The sequence below is a fragment of the Salvelinus namaycush genome, chromosome 12 (genome assembly GCF_016432855.1).
Source record: "Salvelinus namaycush isolate Seneca chromosome 12, SaNama_1.0, whole genome shotgun sequence".
Classification (NCBI taxonomy): Eukaryota; Metazoa; Chordata; class Actinopteri; order Salmoniformes; family Salmonidae; genus Salvelinus; species Salvelinus namaycush.
In genome coordinates this window covers 34,167,265-34,193,176 of record NC_052318.1, presented here as the reverse complement: position 1 = coordinate 34,193,176, position 25,912 = coordinate 34,167,265, and the positions used below count along the sequence as shown (strand labels likewise).

General features: G+C 45.1%; 4 protein-coding genes across 6 annotated transcripts; 3 read left to right on the top strand and 1 right to left on the bottom strand.

Annotated features, from left to right (window-relative positions):
- The first annotated feature begins 247 nt into the window (after nt 1-247).
- Nucleotides 248-3,949, top strand: LOC120057154 (NF-kappa-B inhibitor alpha-like). Its single transcript, XM_039005619.1, has 6 exons — nt 248-1,150; nt 1,240-1,357; nt 1,583-1,784; nt 1,929-2,017; nt 2,214-2,444; nt 2,635-3,949. Exons 1-6 carry the CDS (start codon nt 660-662, stop codon nt 2,674-2,676), a joined length of 1,173 nt encoding a protein of 390 aa, XP_038861547.1. The 5' UTR covers nt 248-659; the 3' UTR covers nt 2,677-3,949.
- Nucleotides 3,950-6,755: 2,806 nt separating this feature from the next.
- On the top strand, nt 6,756-9,491 carry LOC120057153 (zinc finger protein with KRAB and SCAN domains 1-like). 3 transcript variants are annotated; one of them, XM_039005615.1, is made up of 3 exons: nt 6,756-6,835; nt 7,346-8,025; nt 8,200-9,491. In XM_039005615.1, the coding sequence occupies exons 2-3, from the start codon at nt 7,361-7,363 to the stop codon at nt 9,086-9,088; spliced, it is 1,554 nt and encodes a 517-aa protein (XP_038861543.1). In that variant the 5' UTR covers nt 6,756-6,835; nt 7,346-7,360; the 3' UTR covers nt 9,089-9,491. The 3 variants fall into 3 exon arrangements, with proteins under 3 accessions (XP_038861543.1, XP_038861545.1, XP_038861544.1); XM_039005617.1 differs by having other exon boundaries at nt 6,767-6,835; nt 7,511-8,025; XM_039005616.1 differs by lacking the exon at nt 6,756-6,835 and adding an exon at nt 6,852-7,096.
- A 3,606-nt stretch (nt 9,492-13,097) lies between these two features.
- On the bottom strand, nt 13,098-16,136 carry LOC120056550 (tripartite motif-containing protein 16-like). The gene is made up of 7 exons (XM_039004732.1): nt 15,519-16,136; nt 15,274-15,369; nt 14,795-15,028; nt 14,437-14,593; nt 14,280-14,336; nt 14,127-14,180; nt 13,098-14,040 (listed from the first exon to the last, which is right to left on the bottom strand). The coding sequence occupies exons 1-7, from the start codon at nt 16,077-16,079 to the stop codon at nt 13,490-13,492; spliced, it is 1,710 nt and encodes a 569-aa protein (XP_038860660.1). The 5' UTR covers nt 16,080-16,136; the 3' UTR covers nt 13,098-13,489.
- A 5,877-nt stretch (nt 16,137-22,013) lies between these two features.
- LOC120056548 (tubulin polymerization-promoting protein family member 3-like) lies at nt 22,014-23,004 on the top strand. Its single transcript, XM_039004731.1, has 3 exons — nt 22,014-22,204; nt 22,343-22,496; nt 22,665-23,004. Exons 1-3 carry the CDS (start codon nt 22,014-22,016, stop codon nt 22,854-22,856), a joined length of 537 nt encoding a protein of 178 aa, XP_038860659.1. The 3' UTR covers nt 22,857-23,004.
- The last annotated feature ends 2,908 nt before the right edge of the window (nt 23,005-25,912 follow it).

The window sequence follows — 25,912 nt, the reverse complement described above, 5'->3', positions numbered from 1 at the left end:
ATTCTTAGTGTGTGTTGTGTTTTTTACATTTTTATTATTATTTGTGTACTTGTTTGACATTTTACTGTATTGTTAGGAGCTAGTAACATAAGCATTTCGCTGCACCCGCTGTAACATCTGCTAAACTGTGTACGCGACCAATAAACGTTGATTTGATCTTACTATAAGAGCAGTACAGTCAAATATGTTTTTCTCATTGTTCTAGCCGTGGTACAGTAATAAAGGACCTATCGGCTATGCAATTTCACGCATGCGCACAGGACCTACTCCTTCTAACAGACTTGGCTGGAGAGGCTTGGGAATTCCCCAGGACATCTCCTTTCGCGAGACGACTTGACCTGTAAACAATTTAGCACGGTGACGTTTATATTTATTTTACTCCGTGAAAAACCTTATCAGGTGAAGATGAACTTTGATGATATCAGTTAGAGCTTAGATGCAGCGCCCTGTGCTGTTTTCGTAGACTTGGTCCTCTAGCACCTTTAGCGTGCTAGCTAGCTAACTAACTGCTTGGACATCAGTTACCAGCTGGAAAGCACAGCTAGCCTGCTACATTGCTTTCGCAAACTGTCTGGTTACTAAAATCAATCGATTTTAACCAGCTGTTGCAAAAGAGTCTATTATAAAAAACGAATAGCTATCTAGCAACAGTATTCGTAATGGCTGGTATTCAGCCCAGGTGCGATTTTGGAAAGCAGCATGCACGGCCTATACTTGGCTTCGGGCTTGACAAACACGAAACTCTGGGTACTTCTGCACCGGATGATTGGTGCGACAGTGGGCTAGAATGTCTGAGTGGAACAGCGCTGAGCCTGGATGACTCCTTCAGCAATGAGACATCCAAAACCTGGGGGCCCAGGTCCCCTCACACGGCCTCCTACTCCTCACTGGATGACACTGACAAGCACCCTATGGACTTTAGTTCACTGGGTGGTGGAGAGAGGTTGGACTCCGCTATAGGGGACTCAATTACAGATGAGACGGTGGGGAGTATATCACAGGGGCTGGGGACCATGCACCTGAATGAACCAGTTATCAGTTACACAGTCGATGACTGTGGGAGGCAAGCAGCACCGAGCCTGGAGGAGGAAAGACAGAGGAGAGACGAGATGCTCAACACACTGAACTTTGTGTCTGAGGATGGAGACACGTGAGTATGCTCTCGTTACTATTCACATAATGAACAGCAGTTTGTTGGCTATTTGTCATTGTTATCTCAAACATCTCCTTTGCTCATAGGGCTCTTCACTTGGCTCTTATCCACGAGCACTGGGCCTTCGTACAATACTTACTGGGGGTGATAGCTCTGGACAGGAGCTGGGTGCCTTACCTGGACATCCAGAACCACTTGGGACAGGTAAGCACATGGACACACTGCTCTTCTGAGCTGAGATCAGCCACACCATCATTGGAGGGTTTATTAACATGTAATTAACATGTGTCCACTTTCATTTTCTTGCTCTCCTCACTCTTCATTTGGCCCTCTCAAATCTCCTACTTTGGGGACTTTTTGTCTCTATTGTGTTTTCCTCTATTTTCAATGTCCACTTCTTTTCTTCCTCCTCCTTACTTCCTCTGTCAGACTGCCCTCCACCTGGCTGTCATAGTGGACCAGTCCCAGTGTGTGCGGGGGCTGCTGTGGGGCGGTGCGAGTGCTGAGCTCCAGGAGAGAGGAGGGAACACACCGCTGCACTTGGCTGTCAGGGAGTTGAGGCAGGACTGTGTACGAGAGATCACCTCCAACTGCCAGAGCACCGACTATCTACACGTCACCAACTACTCAGGTACACAGATCGCCCAGACGACGTGTAGCCTGTCGTCGTACCGTTAGAAACTTTGCATACTGTAACTTTATCATCCCTGTTTTACCTTTTAGGTTTCTCTATTTGTAATGTCACCCTCCCTCTCTCTTTCTTTCCCTCTTTTAGGGGTGAGTGCACTGCATTTGGCAGTACAGAGGGGCAAGGAGGACATAATCAGCATGCTGATTGAGGCAGGAGCTGATGTTAACCAGAGGGTGAGTAGCCCACAGTAGTTACTATATCAGACTGATATAGACAGGGTGGGTCTTCCATGCCTGCTGGGTTCCAACATGCCTCAGCACTTCATTCATTAAAGTCATTAAAGGTCCCCTCACCTGCTGAGCAAGATAATTACACTTAAAGGTTATGATGATCCACTCACTGCCTCTCTCTCCCTTTCTGCCCCCCCAGGACCCAGGCTCAGGCCGTTCCCCTCTCCACTGGGCCGTGGAGTCCCAGAGCCCCAGGGTGGTGCAGTTACTGCTGCAGAGGGGAGCCAATGTAGACCAGCCCTCCTATGCAGGCCACACAGCCCTCTACTGCTCCCTGCACAGGCCCAACAAGGAGGTACAGGCCCTGCTCAAGGCTGGAGGGGCCTCTGACACACAGGCCCAGGACGAAGAGGAGAGGGAGAGTGAAGAGGTGAGGGTGGTCTGGGGGAGTTAGTTGGCACTGCAGATATGAACTTCTTTATTTGTCTGTCATAGATGTATTGACATTTCAGAAGTCACACAGTGTCCATCATGGCTGTAAGTGTTATTATTGGGTTTATATGACTCCATGACATTGGAGTCATATTAACTCTGCTGTTCTCTGCGTTTGCCTCCTGTAGGAGTTTGATGACGTTGTTATCAATGGACAACGAGTGCACTAACAATGAACATGGAACCTGAGCCACATGGAGTAATGGTGCTGCTGTTGGGCTAAGCGATTGATGTGCATTTGTGTGTGTGGTTTGTGTATGTATGTGTGTCTGTAAATTGTATATAGCAAGGCTGCTGAGTAGGTCCAGTTCTCAACCCAGTCAGGACTTAAGTCATTCGATTTAATTGATCAGTTGTTCGTGTCAATTTAGTTCCTTTACATTGTGCTAATGTTAGCTAAAGCTAATGTTAGTTGGGTCACATGGTTTTAGTGTTTGTCTGGAGCTAAGCTTGCCAAGACTAGTGTTGCCTACCTTACGCATGGGAGAATGATCCAAACAAAAGCTGTGTTCTGTCAAACTAGTTGCCAGTTTCACCACTACAGATTCCAACTTTAAAGCTGGAGTCCTTCATGGTGAAACTGCCACACCTGTTTGCGATATGACAACAACAAAGAAGTTACTGCAAACAATGAACTGTGTTTTTCTCTCGGACATGATTGGACGCGAGATAGAACAGCAGTGTGTATATAGTGCATTTATTTTTACCATGAGACCCAACGCTCCCCAGCTCTGCTTCGTCAACAAAACTAAAACAGCCGTGGCGCAGTTTCCCCTACTGCGGACTCTATCTTTAAGGCTATAGATGAGAGATGTGGGTTTGGGACTTAAGCAGTTAGAAGGATCTGAGATGTTAGCATTATTAACAAGGCAGGGTTAGGGGAAGATGTGAATGTACATAAGGTAGAGGTTTATGCATGCCAAGGTAAGTAGTTAACAAGGGATGGGAGGAGAAAAGAGAGGGGCAAACTCAACACATTGCTAAATCATCTTTGCTTCAAGTTTAAATAAATGATCGTTTAACGGCATTTGGGAACCTCTGCAAGTCTATATGAGTTGAGATTTTTTTGACCTATCACATGGGTAGAGGGTAATGTGATGTGACAATTTAGTAATGAATCAGTCCCTGACTATGAGTGCTCTAACCAGGGCCTGATGACTATCCCTGGAATACCCTGGAGTGATGTCATTCAGTTCATTTGATGTACAGTTCACAAATTAAAGACGGAGCTACAAAAAGCAGACACTGAGACCCTCCAGAACAAGGGTTTAATCTGGTGTATATTTGCTTTCTGTATTTTTGACTTATTTTTGTATTCTTTTGAAAAAGGATTGATTGGTGATTTGATAGGCTAGGATGCCTCTGTATTTGCTCGTCAGCAGGAGCATGATGTCTACATGATTATTGTAATAAAACTGTAAAATGTATAGAGTATTAAGAGGATATGCAGTGTCTGCTGTTTATTTTCCCTGAACACTCATCAGTATGGATTCTGTATCAAAGTTGTAGCCAAGCTTTACTTCCATGCACAGCTTCGATACAGATTGCAGTTACAGCATCCAGGAGCCGAGGCTACATAATTATACTGAACAAAAATATTAACGCAAAATGCAACAATTTCAAAGATTTTACTGAGTTACAGTTCATATGAGGAAATAAGTCAATTTAAATAAGTCTCTTATGGTAGAGAAATTAACATTAAATTATCTTGACAACAGCTCGGCTGGACATTCCTACAGTCAGCATGCCAATTGCAGGCTCCCTCAACTTGAGACATGTGGCATTGTGTTGTGGGACAAAACTGCACATTTTAGAGTGGCCTTTTAGTGTCCCCAGCACAATGGGGAAAAGTGTAATGATCATGCTGTTTAATATGCCACACCTGTCAGGTGGATGGATTATCCTGGCAAAGGAGAAATGCTCACTAACAGGGATGTAAACCAATTTGTGCATAGAATTTGACAGTTTCTCAGGCTATTGTACAATCCATTCAGCTGCTTCTGACCAATCTTTAGGGAAAGATACCTAGTCAGTTATACAACTCAAGTGTGTTGACTGCCTTAATCGACATCCATGGCACCCGTGGAACAGAATAGCTCAGGGATTTGATCCAGCAACCTTTGGGTTACTGGCTCAAACCTATAACCACTAGGCTACCTGCCGCCCGTTACAATCATAGTATCTGCACTCATTGGTCACACTTGCCAGGGACTCAGTCTGTAGATCCAAAATAGTCTTTGTGCTTCTTTAAATGTTCATCATGGGGAAACTGGTGTAGTAACTTAAATGTTGCTAGATTAATGTGGATAATAAATCATGTCCACTAAAGTAGGCTGATGTTAAATGTTTATTGTTGAACATATGGAGTAATTTAGTTAGCTGGTTTGGGACTAAAGCAGTTGAAAGGATCTGAGATGTTAGCATTATTAACAAGGCAGGGTTAGGGGAAGATGCCCTTCCTCTGTACCACATCCAAGGGAACATGCTTTCATCGTGCACCGTCCTCAGATGCCTCAGCATCTTGTCATTGAGGTTAAAAATCTTTCCACAGCGGGTACAGAGGAAGGGCTTTGCCTGGGAGTGAAGAAGCTTGTGTTTTGTCAGGTTGTGGCTGTGATGGAAGCCCTCCCACACACACTGCAGTGGAATGGCCTTTCTCCTGTGTGGATGTTGCTGTTTCTCCTGCAGCCCTTTCAGCTGAAAACAGACGTCCCCGCAGTCTGTACATGTATAAGGGGTCTCACCTGTGTGGGTCCTCGTAACATTTTTGATTATACTTGTCCCTGAACTGCTTTCCACACTCAGGGCAGCCCACAACCGTATTATTGATTCTGCGGTGGTGGGTCAGGCATGTTTAAGAAGTAAAGGTTTGGTCACAGTCAGGACAGTGGAATTTAGGGAAGGCACTGCAACTGTGTTTACTGACAAAGTCAGCCTGTTTGTAGTTCTTACCACAGTCAGGACAGCAGTGGCTTTGGTCTATGGGAGGGATCTTTTGTTTTTACGTTTCAGGTAGGAGAGGGTCTCTCTCAGCGGTGTTAGGGCTGGACGAGGAGATGATGGGCAGATACACATCTCTTGACCCTCCCAGAGACATCTGATTTGCTATGTTTCTTAGCTGACCCCTCTCAACCTTCTCAGTATTTCTAGCCATGTCAACAGACTGTCCCATCTCAGAGGCTGACCCAATCTCAACCTTTACCTCAGACTGGCTATTGTATTTTATCTCCTCCTTAACCCAGTCCTCATGTTCAGCAAAATCATCTTCCCCATCAAGTCTCCTATCCTCACTGTAAATGTCATCCAGATGTCTGGCATCTATATTGAAACTAAAGTACTCGCAGACTGGACACGTCTATCCTCTTCAGAAACAACCTTGGCCACAGTCCTGTGACTTTAATCTTCTCAGTTAACTTTAGGTTCTGCATGTCTGAAAATAAATTGAAATAGACATATCAACAAATGCATTCCAATAAACCCACAATATTTGTAGGCAACATATTTGAGTGTAAGAAACACTCCGTACCCTGCTGCTTCTTCTCTCTGTTGGTCTACAGAGTACCCTTCTCCATCAGAGTGGTTGTCCATCTCACTGCTCTACTCCCCAGGTGTGTTGTTCAGGTACTCCTTAGCCATGCAGATAGTTTCTTCCATCTCCTGGGGGCACTGTTTCAGCACTCAGTCTCCAACGTCTTTGGGCAGGAGGGATACAAAACTCTGCAGGGCCACACACCTCACCACATCCACAGCTGTCCTCCTCGGAGCCAGTAATGGGCAGCACTCTCCAGCCCTTGCCCCAGCTCCCTGGGTGGCCTCTCTGGGTCGTATCTCATAGAGCTGAAGCCCTGCTGTTGTAGCCTCTGTTCTGCCCTGACTGGGCTCAGGCTTGATCCTCCACTTCCTCCAGCTTCACATTGGGCTCCATTCTCCTGAGCTCCTCCTTCTCCAGTAACTGTGCCATAGAGTCTGGATCTCTCCATGTACAGTCAGGGCCTGTAGCTGCTGTCTGTGCACTGCTAGTAGGTTTGTAAATAACCGCACCACTTCCATGGTTCCACTCTTGAAGTCTCTATGATTACAAACATTTGGTAATGATTGTGCCACTGGGCAATGATGATAACTTGGGTGTAACTTTATAATACATTCTGTGGAAATAAAATGTTGATAGCCAACTCAGCCTTAATTGGCTATGTTTCTAACACGTGATCCAAGAGGTTGTGAAAGTTTAAAAGGCTGTACATCTAGCTAGCTAGCTCATTTAAATGTATCTCTGGATGAGGGATAACGTTAGCTAACTTTCACCGACTATCAAGCTGACCAAAACCACAGGTAGGAAAATAACGTTACTGACCGTGAGGCTAAGGCTTCTTTTGGTATTTTACTCGTATTGTATTTCGTGCAAGTTAGTCTACAGTTAGCTAGCTAACGTTACGTAACCCGTTTTCTATTGTTTCCGGGGAGTACCATTTGATTGTGACGACGCCTGTGTGGTGTAACATTGTAAACATTCCTCTCGTCCATTGTTGTCAAAATATTATTTGTAGCTAGCTAGCTACTGAAACGTCTACGGCGAGTAATTAACAATCACAGGTAACTTCTATTACTTGGAGTTATGTTCTATTCTGTGTAATACCGTTTCAGATAATATCATTTTGCTGTCATTTAAAAAAACAACAACGTTTAAATCATCCACTTAACGTTGTCCACCTTGCTAACTAGTTAAGTTGCAGTGAAGCTACTGGAAATTTGACTCTAATAATTAGCTAGCAATGATTTTGGGGTAATATATGCCTTTGTGATCCAGTAGTCTATTTTTTTATTTTACTGCTCTCACCATAGGCACCTGCAATCAATATGAATGTGGTTGAGTTCCTGGTGTCCCTGCTGGATGTGCATAAACAACAGCTGACAGCGCTGACCAGACAGGGGGAGATCCAGGCCAAGGTCCTCAGCCAGCTGGTCAAGGATGGTTTAACCAAAACCCTTGACCGGTCTTCACTGCAGGATGAAGAGGAACAGAGAAGGCCTGGGATGACAACAGGGAGAGATAAAGACCCGGAGGACTGGGTTGCTAGGCTGGCTGGGCTGCTGCAAGAGGAGACACAGAAGAAGAGTCAACCGATCAGACCTCAGGGGTTGACTAATGCCTCCCAGACCAGGGTACAGGGACAGATGTGGACTGTGGAGGACAAGAGCAGGCAGGACTTCCTGTCCCTGAGGTACGACACCCAAAAGGGAGCCAGAGAGCTGGGGCAGAGGCTTGACTCAGCTGCTAAGCACTGGCTTAGGCCTGACCTAAGGACTGCTGCACAAGTAGAGCAGTGTGTTGCCATGGAGCAGTTTCTGTCCCTGTTGCCAAAGGAGGCTGGTGCCTGGGTGCAAAAGCAGCAGCCCAGGGATATGGAGGAAGCAATCAGCATGGCTGAGCAGCGGCTTGGGTCTGGGGTCTTCACCGTCTCTTCGCCTGCCCCTACACAGACAGACACAGCACAGAGCTCAACAGAGGCACAAGAACAAGGGTAGGTCAATGTGTGGCTGCTATTGAGCTTATCGTGTCTTCAGTTATTCTATCATCCTCAGTGTCTTAAGTTTAATTGTTTAGTCACATTCAGATCATAACGATTCACTATGATTAACCTTCATCTCTTGAAATGTAAGTGCCCTTGATTGTATTTCATTTTTTTAATTTAAAGGAGTGTCAAGATGCAGAGCACCAGTGATCAGCCAGATGCTTTGACCAAGTCATTTCTCAACCAGCTGGAGACAGTTAAACTGGAGTCTGTCCATTTCAGCCTGGAGATTCCTGACGTGGGGATGACCAGCTATCAGGAGGAGCAGGACGAGCATAAGAGGGGCCCAGAGGAAGGGTCCATCTTTGTGTGTAAGCAGGAAGTGGAAGATCCTGACTGGCATCAGGAGAGTGCTCCTCCAGAGCCCATCCAAATGTCTGTGAGAACAACAGAACATGAAAGCATGTCTGTGGACACGCCTTACATCTTCCTTCCCAGAAACAACCCTCTCTCCTCCACCATGTACACGCATCCAACACCCACAGTGTCCAGTCAGATCCCCTCCCCACAGTCACCCCCACCCCTAGCTCCTGACGCCTATCATTCACATGTCCAGGACAGCCCAGTGATAGACGGACTGCGGAGTAATGCTTCTAGTGACGAGACTGATCTTACTGCCAGGTACACAAGGCTAATCTCTGAAGATGGACAGTTGACCTGGGGGACCCTCTCGGGTGTTCCTTCACCCTCCTTCCACACTCGCCCGCCATCACCCTCGCCCTCCCATCAGTGCCCAGACTGTGGCTGCTGCTTCGCCCAGCAGAGGAACCTGGAGGAGCACAGGAACATTCACACGGGAGCGAGGCCCTTCGTCTGTGGGGTGTGTGGGAAGGCCTTCTGCCACCGCCGCACCCTCAACAAACACACACGCATCCACTCCTGGGAGAGACCCTTTCAATGTACTGACTGTGGACAGACCTTCAAACTCAAAGACACCATGAAGAGGCACCAGGTTTCCCACAGCAAGCCAGGGACAGGGCCAGGGGCACGTCACCTCTCTCACTCACGTTGATACTCTATAACTATCAGCACTTCACCTGGCTGGGAGGAGGCCTCGTGAGAATTGACACACAACAAGGACTTGAAGTAGGACTGGTCAGGTGGCTTTCTCTGTAAATGTCCTACGTAGGCAGATTTATTTGTGAGAAAACTACGTGTTTTCTGTTGGTGTGTTCCATAAGAGGACACTGCTTTGGGTTTCACAGGTGAACTGGTTGGTGGAACATCTCTCCCATGTTTCCATGTAAACAAGCTCAAATTACTTGTTCTTTATTTATTCTTTTTTGTAGATGTCCTTGAGCCAAGATAGAGGTATTTCATGCATTTTGATATTGTGATAGTTCATCTTTAATTATTTATTAGTTGTTTGTGATCATGGTAGTACTTATTTTCAGAACAGAGATCAGAAAACATTGTGACAGTGTACTGTATTTATTTTTAGAATCAATATGTTTTATGCATTATGTATGTGTAGTACCAGTCAAAAGCTTGGACACCTTCATTCAAAGGTTTTTCTGTATTTGACTTTTCTACATTGTAGAATAATAGTTAAGACAAATCTATGAAATAACACATGGAATCATGTAGTAACCAAAAGTGTTAAGCAAATCAAAATATATTTTAGATTTTTCAAAGTAGCCACCCTTTGCCTTGACAGCTTTGCACACGCTTGGTACTCTCAACCAGCTTCACCTGGAATGCTTTTCCAACAGTCTTGAAGGAGTTCTGACATATACTGAGCACTTGTTGGCTGCTTTTCCTTTACTCTGCGGTCCAACTCATCCCAAACCATCTGAATTGGGTTGAGGTCAGGTGATTGTGGAGACCAGGTCATCTGATGCAGCACTCCTTCACTCTCCTACTTGGTCAAATAGCCTTTACACAGCCTGGAGGTATGTTGGGTCATTGTCCTGTTGAAAACAAATGATAGTCCCACTAAGCGCAAACCAGATGGGATAGCGTAACGCTGCAGAATGCTGTGGTAGACATGCTGGTTAAGTGTGCCTTGAATTCTAAATAAATCAGACAGTGTCACCAACAAAGCACCATCACACCTACTCCATTGTTACGCACGCCTCTATGAAGAGCAACACCCTGCTACAACTCAACTCTCTGTGATGTGAAAGAGGTATGGGACTGTAGGTGTGAGAAAGGACGACAAAAGGCAGAATAGACCGTTTCCTAGGATTTTATTCCTTTACACGGTAATATGGGGAAAAGGGGCTGGACGGAACCAAAGCAAAGAAAGTAAATGTCAAAGCTCCCCCTCCTATCTAACCTGCCTACCCACTACTTACCTAACTTAGCACCACCTGGTGCACTAACTAAAATACAGGGGGTGGTCTGCCCAGGTCTTACCTAGTGTGCCTAGACAGTGAATATACTACGGGTATATGTATGCCCATGGGCCTCTTGCCTAAACACTCCCTAGGTGCCTTCCCCTTCCTTCCCCCCTGGGAACAAATGAAACAGAATAACAAACAATTACTCAAACAAACTAAGAAACCAAGGACATCAAATAAGCTCTATCTGATAATGCAACAAACTAACACAGTACATACCAAATCATTTTCTGATAAACAACCAACACTATATATGACCCTCAGCCATGATCTCTCTAAATCACAATCAATATTTCTGCAATGATCTCAGGCTGCCTATGATCTCTCTCTTCTGAACAACAGAACACTGGCTTTTATAGCTTCAGAAGGCATTGGTAATTAGAGACAGCTGCGTCTTGACGAGGGGGCGGGGTCAGCTCTCCAATCATCAATTGGGGCCGACCAATCAGCTACTTGGGGAGAATTTCAGGAAGCCATCTCCTGAAACACACACACTCAAATACAAACTACAACACAGAAACTGGGGAACGTAACATCCATGCTTCACAGTGGGAACCACACATGCGGAGATCATTTGTTCACCTACTCTGCGTCTCAAAGACAGCGGTTGGAATAAAAAATCTAACATTTGGACTCGTCAGACCAAAGGACAGATTTCCACCCGTCTAATGTCCATTGTCGTGTTTCTCGGCCCAAGCAAGTCTCTTCTTCTTTTTGGTGTCCTTTAGTAGTAGTTTCTTTGCAGCAATTCGACCATGAAGGCCTGCTTTTCATGCAGTTTCCTCTGAAAAGTTGATGTTGAGATGTGTCTGTTACTTGAACTCTGAAGCATTTATTTGGGTTGCAATTTCTGAGGTTGGTAACTCTAATGAACTTATCCTCTGCAGTAGAGGGAACTCTGGGTCTTCCTTTCCTGTGGCGGTCCTCATGAGATCGTTTCATAATAGCGCTTGATGGTTTTTGTGACTGCACTTGAAGACACTTTCAAAGTTCTTGAAATTTTCTGTATTGATTGACCTTCGTGTCTTAAAGTAATGTTGGACTGTCGTTTCTCTTTGCTTATTTGAGCTGTTCTTGCCATAATATGGACTTGGTCTTTTACCAAATAGGGCTATATTCTGTATACCACCCCTACCTTGTAACAACACAACTGATTGGCTCAAACACATTAAGATTGAAAGAAATTCCACAAATTAACTTTAAACAAGGCACACCTGTTAACTGAAATGCATTCCAGGTGACTACCTCATGAAGCTGGTTGAGAGAATGCCAAGAGTGTGCAAAGCTGTCATCAAGGCAAAGGGTGGCTACTTGAAGAATCTCAAATATAAAATATATTTTGATTTGTTTCACACTTTTCCGGTTACTACTTGATTCCATGTGTGTTATTTCATAGTTTTGATGTCTTCACTATTATTCTACAATGTAGAAAATTGTAAAAATAAAGAAAACCCCTTGAATGAGTCGGTGTGACAACTTTGACTCGTAAGTATTCAGACCCTTTACTCAGTACTTTGTTGAAGCACCTTTGGCAGCGATTGGAGCCTTGAGTCTTCTTTGGCATGACGCTATAAGCTTGGCACACCTGTATTTGGGGAGTTTCTCACATTCTTCTCTGCAGATCCTCTCAAGCTCTTTCAGAGACTTGTTCCTTAAGCCACTCCTGCGTTGTCTTGGCTGTGTACTTAGGGTCGTTGTCCTGTTGGAAGGTGAACACTCTCCCCAGTCTAAGGTCCTGAGCACTCTGGAGCAGGTTTTCATCAAGGATATCTCTGTACTTTGCTCCGTTCATCTTTCCCTCAATCTTGACTAGTCTCCCAGTCCCTGCCGCTGAAAAACATCCCCGCAGCATGATGATGCTGCCACCACGCTTCACCTTCGGGATGATGCCAGGTTTCCTCCATACGTGACACTTGGCATTCAGGCCAAAGACTTCAATCTTGGTTTCATCAGACAAGAGAATCTTGTTTCTCATGGTCTGAGAGTCCTTTAGGTGCCTTTTGGCAAACGCCAAGTGGGCTGTCATATGCCTTTTACGAAGGAGTGGCTTCCGTCTGGCCACTCTACCATAAAGGCCTGATTGTTGGAATGATGCAGAGATGGTTGTCCTTCTAGAAGGTTCTCCCATATCCACAGAGGAACTCTGGAGCTCTGTCAGTGACCATCAGGTTCTTAGTCACCTCCCTGACCAAGGCCCTTCTCCCCCGATTGCTCAGTTTGGCCGGCCAGTCAGCTAGCTCTAGGAAGAGTCTTGGTGATTCCAAACTTCTTTCATTTTAAAATGATGGAGGCCACTGTGTTCTTGGGGACCTTCAATGCTGCAGTAATTTTTGGTACTCTTGCCCAGACATTTACCTTCGACACAATCCTGTCTCGGAGCTCTACAGATATTTCCTTCGACCTCATGGCTTGTTTTTTGCTCTGACATGCACTGTCAACTGTGGGACCTTAAATAGACAGGTGTGTGCCTTTCCAAATCATGTCCAATCAATTGAATTTAACACAGGTGGACTCCAAGTTGTAGAAACATCAAAAAAATTATAAATGTAAACAGGATGCACCTGAGCTCAATTTCTGTTTTTTTATTTGTAATAAATTTGCAAAAATGTCAACCTGTTTTCATTTTGTCATTATGGGGTATTGTGTGTAGAATGCGGAGATTTTTTTTTTAATCCACTTTAGAATAAGGCTATATTGTATCAAGATGTTGAAAAAGGGAAGGGGTCTGAATACTTTCCGAATGCACTGTATACACATTTGTATCAGATACTATAGCTGGAGGATGTTCATATTTATTTACTTGCACAGTTTGTAAAGAGAACCATTGATATATTTCCAATTTAGGAATTTTCTTTGACTAAGATTACATGTCACAGTAAAAAAGTCAAAGGAATGATTTGATTATAGTTTCTGTTTTTATCATTTGCAATATACTTAACTCCTCACTCATACGGTTTTATATTTTATTGAAATGTGTTAAATTGAAATGTTTCATAATAATGTGTGCAACATTAGCAATGTGTAGTTTACATAGTTGTATTTTCACTGAGTAGATGCCCCTCAGTCTGTTATCACTGTGCTCGGTAAGGTTGGAGGTTCTCCTTTAGTTGGCAGAGGGACACGGAAGAACCCACTCCAAAGCCTGCATACAGGGGCTCAGAGAACTGGGCCTTGAATTTGTGGATCAGCTCCATGGCCTCTGACACAGAGTAGAAGGCCACCGTGTTGGCAGTGTAGTCCAGGTACACTCCAACCCGTGTGGCCCGCGGGGCCTCTGGCAGGTCTTTGTCCATCTTGTTGTGCCATGCGGAGTAGCCCGAGTCAGAGCAGAGCAGGCTCCAGGACTTGTCGTTGTAGCCCAGCAGACTGTGAGAGTTCTTACTCTTGCGGCTTATGCTCTTGTAGGCCACTCCGATGGAGAACTCCCCGCTCCACTCTGCTTCCCAGTAGTACCTGAACCCACCCAGTGACTCCCTGCATAGAACCTGGGAGAAGCCATCGAATCGCTCGGGGTGGTCCGGGTAAAACTGGACTGTCTTCTTCCGCATTACTTTGTGGTTCCCCTCAAACAGAACCAGTTCTTTGTAGGCTGTGTTGGGGTCAAAGGTGAGCGGACAGGAATCTGAGGGAAAAGTAATATTTATTGGCGTTATCAGAAAATGATATGATTGAGTTGGTATGAAGAACAGACAAGAACAGACCACTCACATCTCAAGAAGTCTGCTCTAGTTTTGGGTTCCTGAAAATCTGCCCTGGAGGGTGCTGTATTAGTGCCGGAACAAAATATGGATTATATCATCAGAGTATTCAGATTGAAAAATTATAATTTTTCACAGATAATAAACCAATGTAAATATATACCTTTGAATTGTTTGTCTCCACCTCTTGGTGAAAGTATGTACACAGGGGTATCACTTACTGTAAATGTAAAATTACAGTTGGTTATCACAATGTAATGCTATATTCTTGCTGTACAAAGGCTGTGTTGTAGGCGTCTAAGTCGCATTAATATACTAACCTAGCTTGGAGATTTGGCTCAGCTCCTTCTTACAGATGTCATCTAGATGCTCCTTCATGTCGGTGGCAGTCTTCGTGATCTCTCCGAAGGAGAACTGGGGGTTGATTAGTACTTTGGGCACCGTGGGCTCAGGAGGAACACACAGCGTGGGGAAACTCTACGTAGTGCCGAAGTAAGATATGAAATACTGTTTCAGTGAGTCATTTTTCATTAAATAGACACAAGGAGAATAACATATTTGAATTTAATAGACTTGCTTTTCATTTTAATGCCAATGCTAGATTCATAATAATTTGTTGAATATTGTACTGATCCTTGTTCCGACAGCCCAGAGTCCCCCCTCCCTCTAGTCCACTACCTGTAGGAAGTGGATGTTGTCCTCTGTGTCCAGGATCTGGCGCAGCTCAACATCTTTGCGCTGCAGCTCCAGGATCTCCTGCTCCAGCCGCTCCACGTATCCCTCAGCCTGTGACATGGCCACCTGCATGTTGGCCTTGGTCAGCTGGCTCACCTCAACGTGCCATCGCTCCACTGCCTGCAACATCTCACTGAAGATCTTATCACTGTCCGATATCACCCGCTGGGCATTGCTCTGACGTTAGGGGAGGGAGATACTGCATATTACACAAATATCATTGTGTTATATATATTTATATATATATAATTAAAAACAAAACATTGCAAACTCACATTGTTTTAATTCATATACTATATCATAGTAATGATTTTGTGCCTCTAAGACAAAAGTTTATGATCAAACAAATATACCATTAATGAAGGGATGTAGTCTCATAAAAAGTACCATAAATTGACCAAGGAAATGGAAATGGACCTAACCTTGAGAACGTCAACATTGTGTCTCAACTCCTGCAGTTCCTTCATCCGCTCCTGAATGATGTGCTGGACCTCAGACTGGGTCACTGCCAGGTTTTTCTGTTAAAGGAGAAGAAGAAGAGGAAGAGGAACCATAAGACCTTTTTGTCTTTAGAAGTTTCAAATGAATTTCAACCATAGCATTGCAGTTGTCATGTACTGGTAGAGCAGCGAGGGTAGATTGTTCCAGTGTGTAAGAGCAGTCTTGCCTGTTTCTCAGCTCGCTCCTCCTCAGCAGAAATTATGTTGTGGCTGCGGTGCTCCCTGACGGTACACAGCACACAGATACACATCTGGTCCGAGCGACAGAAGAGCTCCAGGCCCTTCTGGTGCTGCGGACAGATTTTCCTGTCCAGGTGACCCGTCTCATCCACCAGCTTGTGCCTCTTGAAGGTGGCCGACTCGTAGTGAGGCTTGACGTGTGTCTCGCAGTAGTAGGCCAGGCACATCAGGCAGGACTTGACAGCCTTGCTGCGGCGGCCTACACAGAAGTCACACAGTGAATCCCTCTGGAGGTAGGGGAAGGGCTGCAGCTTAAGCTCCTGGGTCACGTTGGGCACATTGCGCCTCAGCACGGGGCGAGGGCTGAAAGTGGCCCGGCACTGGGGGCAGCTGTACACCCCCAGGTGGTCGTACTGGTCCCAGTAGATCTTGATGCACTCCAGGCAGTAGGTGTCTCCACAGGAGATGGTGACGGGGTCTCGCAGCATGTCTGCACACAGAAGACATGTGTAGCCATCTGGAGGCAGGGGGAAGTTAGACTCAGCCATGGTCCTGCTGGGTCAGACTGTCTGAGACAGGGAAATAACCTGTTAGGAGAAAAGTACTGACTGATCACAGAATCATTCTCCACTGACCTGTGTTTAAAGAGAGTAAAGCCAGAGCCCAGTTCCCTTCCACAGGTATTTAAAGGTGAGGCTGTGTTTTAGTGTAAACAGAGAATACATGAAAAGACACGTAGATTTCTTTGTTGACATAACAGCAGTGAGAGTTTAATGGTGGCTGACAACGTCCACAGTCAAAACAGTCTGTCCTGCTTCTTCTCTGTAAAATAAATCTAGGACAGTGGTTCTCAAATCTCTCCTCTGGGACCCCCAGATGTTTCCCAATTTTGTTGTAGCCCTGAACTAACTCACCTGATTCACCTAGTCAAGGGCTTGATGATTGGTTGACTATATGAATCAGCTGTGCTAGCTGTGGAATAGTTCAAATACATGGAACGTCTGGGAGTCCCTGAGGAGAGGTTTGAGAAAACCAAATCTAGGACACAGCACCATAATGTTTATACGCACACAGCACAGTTACAGTAAACATAGCCTAAAGGACAAGGTCAAATCTCTGCCTGTCCCATCTGGGTGAAACATGCCCTCTGAATCACACAGTTTAATCATCTACAGTTGAAGTCGGAAGTTTACATACACCTTAGCCAAATACATTTAAACTCAGTTATTCACAATTCCTGAGATTTAATCCTAGTAAAAATTCCCTGACTTAGTTCAGTTAGTATCACCACTTTATTTTAAGAATGTGAAATGTCAGAACAATAATAGAAAGAATGATTTATTTCAGCTTTTATTTCTTTCATCACATTCACAGTGGTTCAGAAGTTTACATACACTCAATTAGTATTTGGTAGAATTGCCTTTAAATTGTTTAACTTGGGTCAAACGTTTTGGGTAGCCTTCCACAAGCTTCCACAATAAGTTGGGTGAATTTTTGCCCATTCCTCCTGACAGAACTTGTGTAACTGAGTCAGGTTTGTAGGCCTCCTTGCTCGCACATGCTTTTTCAGTTCTGCCCACACATTTTCTATAGGATTGAGGTCAGGGCTTTGTGATGGCCACTCCAATATCTTGACTTTGTTGTCCTTAAGCCATATTGCCACATCTTTGGAAGTATGCTTGGGGTCATTGTTCATTTGGAAGACCCATTTGTGACCAAGCTTTAACTTCCTAACTGATGTCTTGAGATGTTGCTTCAATATATCCACATCACTTTCCTCCCTCATGATGCCATCTATTTTGTGAAGTGCACCAGTCCCTCCTGCAGCAAAGCACCCCACAACATGATGCTCCCACCCCCGTGATTCACGGTTGGGATGGTGTTCTTCAGCTTGCAAGCCTCCCCTTTTTCCTCCAAACATAGCGATGGTCATTATGGCAAAACAGTTCTATTTTTGTTTCATCAGACCAGAGGGTATTTCTCCAAAAAGTACAACATTTGTCCCAATGTGCAGTTGCAAACCGTAGTCTGGCTTTTTTATGGCGGTTTTGGAGCAGTGGCTTCTTCCTTGCTGAGCGGCCTTTCAGGTTATGTCAAAATAGGACCCGTTTTACTGTGGATATAGATACTTTTGTACCTGTTTCCTCCAGCATCTTCACAAGGTCCTTTGCTGTTGTTCTGGGATTGATTTGCACTTTTCACACCACAGTACGTTCATCTCTAGGAGACAGAACGCGTCTCCTTCCTGAGTGATATGACAGCTGTGTGGTCTCATGGTGTTTATACTTGCGTACTATTGTTTGTACAGATGAACGTGGTACCTTCAGGCGTTTGGAAATTTCTCCCAAGGATGAATCAGACTTGTGGAGGTCTACAATTTTTTTTTTTTTTTTTCCCATGATGTCAAGCAAAGAGGCACTGAGTTTGAAGGTAGGCCTTGAAATACATCTACAGGTACACCTCCAATTGACTCAAATTATATCAATTAGCCTATCAGAAGCTTCTAAAGCCATGACATAATTTTCTGTAGTTTTTCAAGCTGTTTAAAGGCACAGTCAACTTAGTGTATGTATACTTCTGACCCACTGGAATTGTGATACAGTGAATTATAAGTGAAATGATCTGTCTGTAAACAACTGTTGTAAAAATTACAAAGTAGATGTCCTAACCGACTTACCAAAACTATAGTTTGTTAACAAGAAATTTGTGGAGTGGTTGAAAAACAAGTTTTAATGACTCCAACCTAAGTGTATGTAAACTTCCGACTTCAACTGTATATGTATCTTGTAAACAGAACATTATTCTAGATTATTCCCACTCTCTAGAACGGAACAGAACATTATCCACATGATATTCGTAGTGCCAGTACCAGATTAGCCACTAGAGGGTGGGGTTTCATCCAACATCCTTTCTCATTAAACGAATGGGTTTCACTGTTCAATTGTAATGGCAATGTGTTAAAGATGTGTCAACCATGGGGTGAGGGTTATGATTGAGTCAGTGTTAAAAAAACATAATATGCTACATATAATGGGCATAGACAGAGCGAAAGGCAGTGAATAGAAACAAATAAACAGAATTGCTGCGTATGGATTTGTGTATCATGTTAGTTTAAATATGCTCCTGAGTGTCGCAGGGGTCAAAGACACTGTATCTCAGTGCAAGAGGCATCACGGCAGTACCTGCTTTGAATCCAGGCTGCATCACGTCCGACCGTGATTGGGAGTCCCATAGGGCGGCGCACAATTAATTAGTCCAGCGTCGTCCTTGGTAGTTGTTGTAAATAAGAATTTGTTCTCAACTGACTTGCCTAGTTGAATAAAGGTTAAATAAATAAATACAAGTATTAGATGTTTACTGTTCATGTACAGTATAGTGCTGTCCTCATTTATAGGTTGTTCTTCATGTTTGTCAAAACAAAGGCCCTCTTTGTTGTTCTGGACAGGCAGACAGCGAACAGACAGAGGACAGGGCGTGGTTGCACCAGTTGTGAGCCAAATCACAAAGGACAGAGAGGGGAGGGGGAAGGAGCCCGGGAGGGGGAGAAAGGGAGGGGGTAAGGTTGAGAGAAAGAGGGAGTTAACGAGCGAACGCATGCGCCCAAGAGTGACAGGCAGCATATGATGTCATGGCTTGTGCTGGTCTGTGCTCTCTCTCTCCCCACCCTCTGTTCTTCATCTCCCTCCCCTCTCTCGCCACCTCTCTCATCATTGTGAAGGTGGTGTGAGTGGCAGGGCTAGGAAGAGGACACACAGCATTAGCACGGGCATCCCCAGCATCATCACTCAGCATCCCTTCACCTAAAAGGTAAACATGTCTATATTTATAGTTATCCTGTACCTTAGTCTATGGACCAGAAATGAAGAGGTTCAAACACAATGCATGACGGAAAATCATAGAAATGAGAAGCCATTTGTTTGACATCATTTAATGTGCTCACTGTCCTCTTTTTGGTTTACTTTTCTTTTGTGCTTACTTTCAGGCATCTTTACTAGACTCCGTCGTTATACTTTATTTGAAATGTACATACGTGTAGACATATATACACTGAGTGTACAAAACATTAGGAACACCTGCTCTTTCCATGACATCAACTGACCAGGTGGATCCAGGCAAAAGCTATGATCCCTTATTGATGTCACTTGTTAAATACACTTTAATCAATGTAGATGAAGGGGAGGAAACAGGTTAAAGAAAGATTTTTAATCCTAGAGACAATTAAGACATGGATTGTGTATGTGTGCCATGCAGAGGGTGAATGGGCAAGACAAAATATTTAAGTGCCTTTGAACAGGGTATGGCAGTAGGTGCCAGGTGCACCGGTTTGAGTGTGTCAAGAACTGCAACGCTGCTGGGTTTTTCACACTCAACAGTTTCTTGTGTGTATCAAGAATGGTCCACCCCCCAAAAGGACTTCCAGCCGACTTGACACAATTGTGGGAAGCATTGGACTCAACATGGTCCAGCATCCCGTTGGAAGGCTTTCGACACCTTGTAGAATCCATGTGAATTCAGGGCTGTTCTGAGGGCAAAAGAATGTGTTCTTAATGTTTTGTACACTCAGTGTATATTATATGTCATGGGGCTATATTGCATAATATTTGTGTTTAACTTGTGGAATGTTCCTGTACTGTAAAAAATTACTTCAAGATATAATAATATTTCTTTACATTTTGAATATCAAATGCTCAATGGCCCAGTTTTGGATAAAATACATGAACTTGTTAGCCATCATAAATGGACAAGACCCATTATAAAACAGAGAACGTGAGCAGTCTGGTGGCCTCATTTAGTGAAAATAATTGAGATATTTTCCCCAACAACAGGCTGCTCTCCAGGAATGATACATCATGGAATGTTATTTAATTAAGTAGCTGCCAGAGAGTAGCTGAAACAACAGTAACAGTTCAAGATGTGTGTGTGTGTGTGTGTGTGTGTGTGTGTGTGTGTGTGTGTGTGTGTGTGTGTGTGTGTGTGTGTGTGTGTGTGTGTGTGTGTGTGTGTGTGTGTGTGTGTGTGTGTGTGTGTGTGTGTGTGTGTGTGTGTGTGTGTGGATATGGGTGTGTGTGTGGATATGGGTGTGTGTGTTCACCATAAGTCAGCGGCCACAGCAGCCATTTCTTGGCGGGGCAGGGAATCAATCCAGCTAATGGATTCATTACAAACAAGTGAGTATGTGAGTAATGCCCAGAAGACATGGTGTGCTGAATGTCTTGCCTTAACGACCAAATCTCTCCCAATACTTAATACCTCATTTCCTGTTCGTGGACATACAGCGTCCTCCCAATGTTATTTCAATATTATGGCAGGGCACCTGGTCTTTGTGTGAGAAACAACAACCATCTCAACTGTATGCCTTTCTCGTACATCCCATCCTTAATGTTGTACCCCTCCCTCTCATCATCTCTCTCTCTCATCATTTGCTTCTATCTCTCCCTCTCTCATCACCCCCCCCCCCCTCTCTCTCATCCCCCCTCTCCCTCATCATCTCTCTCCCTCTCTTTCTCATCATCTGCCTCTCTCTCTCTCTCTCTCTCTCTCTCTCTCTCTCATCACCCCCCTCTCTCATCACCCCCGTCTCTCTCACCCCCCCCTCCCTCTCCTCATCTCTCTCCCTCTCTCTCTCTCTCTCATCACCCCTCCTCTCTCTCTCCCCCCCTCCCTCTCATCATCTCTCTCCCTCTCTCTCATCATCCACCTCTATCTCTCTCTCTCTCATCATCCCTCTCTCTCTCTCTCTCATCATCCCCCCTCTCTCATCATCCCTCTCGCTCTCTCATTATCCTCCCTCTCTCTCGCTCATCATCCCCCCTCTCTCTCATCTTCCCCTCTCTCTCATCACCCCCTCTCTCTCATCACCCCCCCCCTCTCTCACCCCCCCTCCCTCTCACCCCCCCTCCCTCTCATCATCTCTCTCCCTCTCTCTCTCATCACCCCCTCTCTCTCATCACCCCTCCTCTCTAACACCCCCCCTCCCTCTCATCATCTCTCTCCCTCTCTCTCTCATCATCCACCTCTATCTCTCTCTCTCATCATCCCTCTCTCTCTCACACTCTCTCTCATCATCCCCCCTCTCTCATCATCCCTATCGCTCTCTCTCATTACCCTCCCTCTCTCTCGCTCATCACCCCCCCCCTCTCTCATCATCCTCCTCTCTCTCATCATCCCTCTCTCTCATCATCCCACTCTCTCTCTCTCTCTCTCTCTCTCACCCCCCCTCTCTCATCCCTCTCTCTCTCTCTCTCTCTCTCTCTCTCTCTCTCTCTCTCTCTCTCTCTCTCTCTCTCTCTCTCTCTCTCTCTCTCTCTCTCTCTCTCTCTCTCTCTCTCTCTCTCTCTCTCTCTCTCTCTCTCTCTCTCTCTCTCTCTCTCTCTCTCTCTCTCTCTCATCCCCCTCTCTCTCTCTCTCATCCCTTTCTCATCCCTCTCTCATCTCTCGCTCTCATCATCCCTCTCTCCCCCTCCCTCTCTGTATAGGACAGAATGGCAGAGGGCTCAGTATCAGAAGCAGAGGTGGAGACGGCCTTCAAGAAGTTTGCCATTCATGGGGACACCAAGGCTAATGGGAAGGAGATGAATGGCAAGAACTTTGCCAAACTCTGCAAGGACTGCCGGGTCATCGACGGCAAGAACGTCACCGCCACCGACGTGGACATCGTCTTCACTAAAGTCAAGTGAGAGACTCCGTCCAGTTTCAAACCTCCACACTGAAAGATCCACAGTCATCTTTCTAGTGAGAGGGAAAATGGCCAGAGGACCTCAGAATACCTTATCAGGAATGACATACAAAATTTTGTGTCTGTGTATTTTAGGGCGAAGACAGCTCGTGTGATCACCTTTGAGCAATTCAGCCAGGCCCTGTCAGAGTTGGCCCCAAAACGTTTTAAAGGGAAGGGCCAGGAGGAGGCGCTGCAGCAGCTCTATGGCCTCATAGCAGGGAAGGAGCCCTCCAACGCGGGCGTCACCGTGAGTGTCTACCTGTCAGCAGCACACTGCCTGATAATATTACAGTCTCAGAGAGAGAAAGAGTGTGTGTCCGTGTGTGTGCTGTGTGTTTGCATATGTGTAAGGGGTGGGTAACTTCTTGCTTTGTATGCTAATCTCTCTTTCCTTCTCTCTTTTTCCTGCTCATAGAAAGTGGCCAAGGCAGCGGCGGTGGACAGACTGACAAACACCACCAAATTCACGGGGGCACACAAGGAGCGTTTTGACGAGACTGGCAAAGGGAAGGGCAAGGCTGGGCGAGAGGAGATCCCAGATGCCAGTGGCTATGTGGGGGCCTACAAGGGGAAGGGCACCTATGAGGATAAGGTCAAGGAAGCATAGGCAGGATAGAGGAAACAGAGAGAGAGCTACTCAGACCCTACCATTTACCCCAAAACCCCCCTAAATACTGGACTTTCAATTAGAACTGAGAACTGCACAGGTACAGGAGGATGGACTGTTTAGTCACTGGATGCCATAGTATCAGGGGAGGCCATCATTGTAAATAATAATTTCTTCTTAACTGACTTGCCTAGTTAAATAAAGGTTACATTTAAAAATGTAAAAATATATCCTCAGAGTTACAGGGTGGGGTTGGGGTGGTAGGATGGAGAGGGGAGGTGTAACGGTTCCAGTGGGGAGTAAACCTGATTATGAAATATTACCTTTACTAGTTGATAAAGAATAATGATTTCTTAGGGAGAAAATGTACTTAAATAATCTACATACTCCCCCTTCGTAAATGCTCCAGCCCAACCCCTGACCCCATCCCTCCCAGCTTTACTAAACACCTCAGTCAGCGCACTTATTACTACAGGAAGTAACTCAGCTCCCTACTACTACAGGAAGTAACTCAGCTCCCTACTACTACAGGAAGTAACTCAGCTCCCTACTACTACAGGAAGTAACTCAGCTCCCTACTACTACAGGAAGTAACTCAGCTCCCTACTACTACAGGAAGTAACTCAGCTCCCTACTACTACAGGAAGTAACTCAGCTCCCTACTACTACAGGAAGTAACTCAGCTCCCTACTACTACAGGAAGTAACTCAGCTCCCTACTACTACAGGAAGTAACTCAGCTCCCTACTACTACAGGAAGTAACTCAGCTTCCTACCACTACACACATTGTGCCTTATCATTGAGGTTGCTTCTAACACTAATGCCCTGGTATTATGCACTTCTTTCACCCACATCCTTCTCAACTGATGTACATAGCTTCATCTGCTCTGCTATAATAACTGTATATTGGAAATATAAATGGATGAATTAATAAATACATTATTAGATGATGTAATAGATTAATGAATGGTGAATACATTCAAAGATATATAGACTGTATCTGGACATTATAGTCCTTTGCTTGTGCTGTAGATTGGACACATGGAATAAGAGACAGATGAGTCCTCTCCTCTTCTGAGAAGATGGGAACACTGTCTGTTGGAGGACTGGGAGCCTCCTGACTACACTGTTGTTCTGTCCTTCCTGATCACTGTACAGTCTAGCTGTGTCTCCCTCTGTTCTGAAGAGCTGGAAAATACTATGTAAACGCTCAAATAAATCACTGAGCAGCAAATCAGACCATGTGAAAGAGTTATTTTTTCTCTCTCTGTCACACACTCACACACACACACACACACAACTCTATCAATTCATATCAAAGTCACAGGGATTAGTACTATTCCATTGGGTACTGCACACCCCAAAACACAGTATCTGTCCCTAATACCTTTACAAAGCCAGTCTGCTTCCTCTGTTATTAAGTCCCATACTGGTGCAACAAGGCTATAAAGTGAATGAGGACCTCCCCAATACATAGTCACCCCCTGTCTATCTGAGACCTGAGCTGAAAGATGTGAGGTGAGACACATGGAATGGTGTTTATTGTAGTTGACTGTCCTCTGGAGCATGTTGCTATGGGTGGAACATCCCCCTGGGATAGGTGATGAAGGATGCTCTGCTTGCATGTGACATTCTATGTCATGTTCAGTGGGAGTGTGCTTTCGTGAATCTTCAGATCAGTTCAGAAGAGTTCAATTCACTATTGTGTTAGGAATGCACTTAAAAATCGTGCTGCTGTGTGTGTTGTAGACAGGATCTTCTCCTGGAACAACACTGTGAGAGACAAAGAACACAGAGGAAGTGTCTATACTGTATATAAGTGTTTATAATAGTCTGGTTTGAGTCTCAATGAGGATGTGTGTTAGTGTGTACAGATTGTTAGTGTGTGCATGTGTACAGAGTGTATGACAGACCCAGCATCCTGTGGCTGCGGTGTGATGCAGAGACAGGTGGGGCAGCTGCAGAACTATTACAACACTACTCTGACCCAACTAAAGACACACCTAGAGACAGCCCAGACTGCACTGGCTGACATTAAGGGTGAGAGTCTTATCTATGCCTGCATATCTGTGTGTTTTACAATCAGATTATTGACGATCCATGTGTAGCCTGGCGAAAGTAAACCCAGCACAGGACACAAAACTCCATTGGGGTTGTTTGTCCTGTCAAAGCTTGAATTTAAAATAGGATCATGTACTGTAGGAGGGAAATCATCACCACAAGGTGAAGTCACCATAAAGTAAAGTTCAGTCTAAATCACAATCAAGTGAAATACATCTGTTAGTGAAGTGCATAAAAACAATCTGAGTACAATAAGTACAAAGGGAAATGCATAAACAGTAGTGGCTCTGCTTTCTATTAAAAACAAAAGTAGATATAAATAAATACAGCGATGTACTTTTACCACCTGGCTACAGCTCCTATTGTACTTGCTCTAGTAGAAAGTATAAACTATGAATCAACATAACTACTTCAATAGGCTTCTGACTAACTGCCAAGTACTGTAGCTCCTCTAGCTACACTAATTTCACAACTCCTCTTTCCCTGTGTATCTCTGACCATCATTCCACCCCCCTACTGTGTAGATAGCTGTAAAAGCGTTCTCTGTGGCCTTGGCACGCTGGAGTCGGTGTGTGGGTTAGGTGAGGGAGCAGATCACCGTAGCTTACTAGCACGTGTTCATCAACTTGGCAGGCCTACAATGTGTCGTCAGGGCTTTTCAACACGCCCCGCTCTGGGGTTTACAGCCTGGCCCTGACAGTGTGGAGTGATGCAGGCTCCCCTGGGACCCTACTGGCAGGCTGCGCCAGCCTGTACCACAACACCCGGAGCCTGGCCACGCTGTAGGAGAGGAACCACGAGGACATGGCCAGCACCGTGCTGTCCTCCTGCCCTCTGCCCCCTGGCTGCTTCCCCTGTGACGACCAGAGCCACTACACCCCTGACTGACCACTAGGAGCTCACTCCTCTTCATGAGTAGAGTCTCTGTCTCTATCCTTCCCTCTCTAACTTTGTTCTTGTCCCAGATTCTGCTCTTATTAGCTCTATCACCTGCT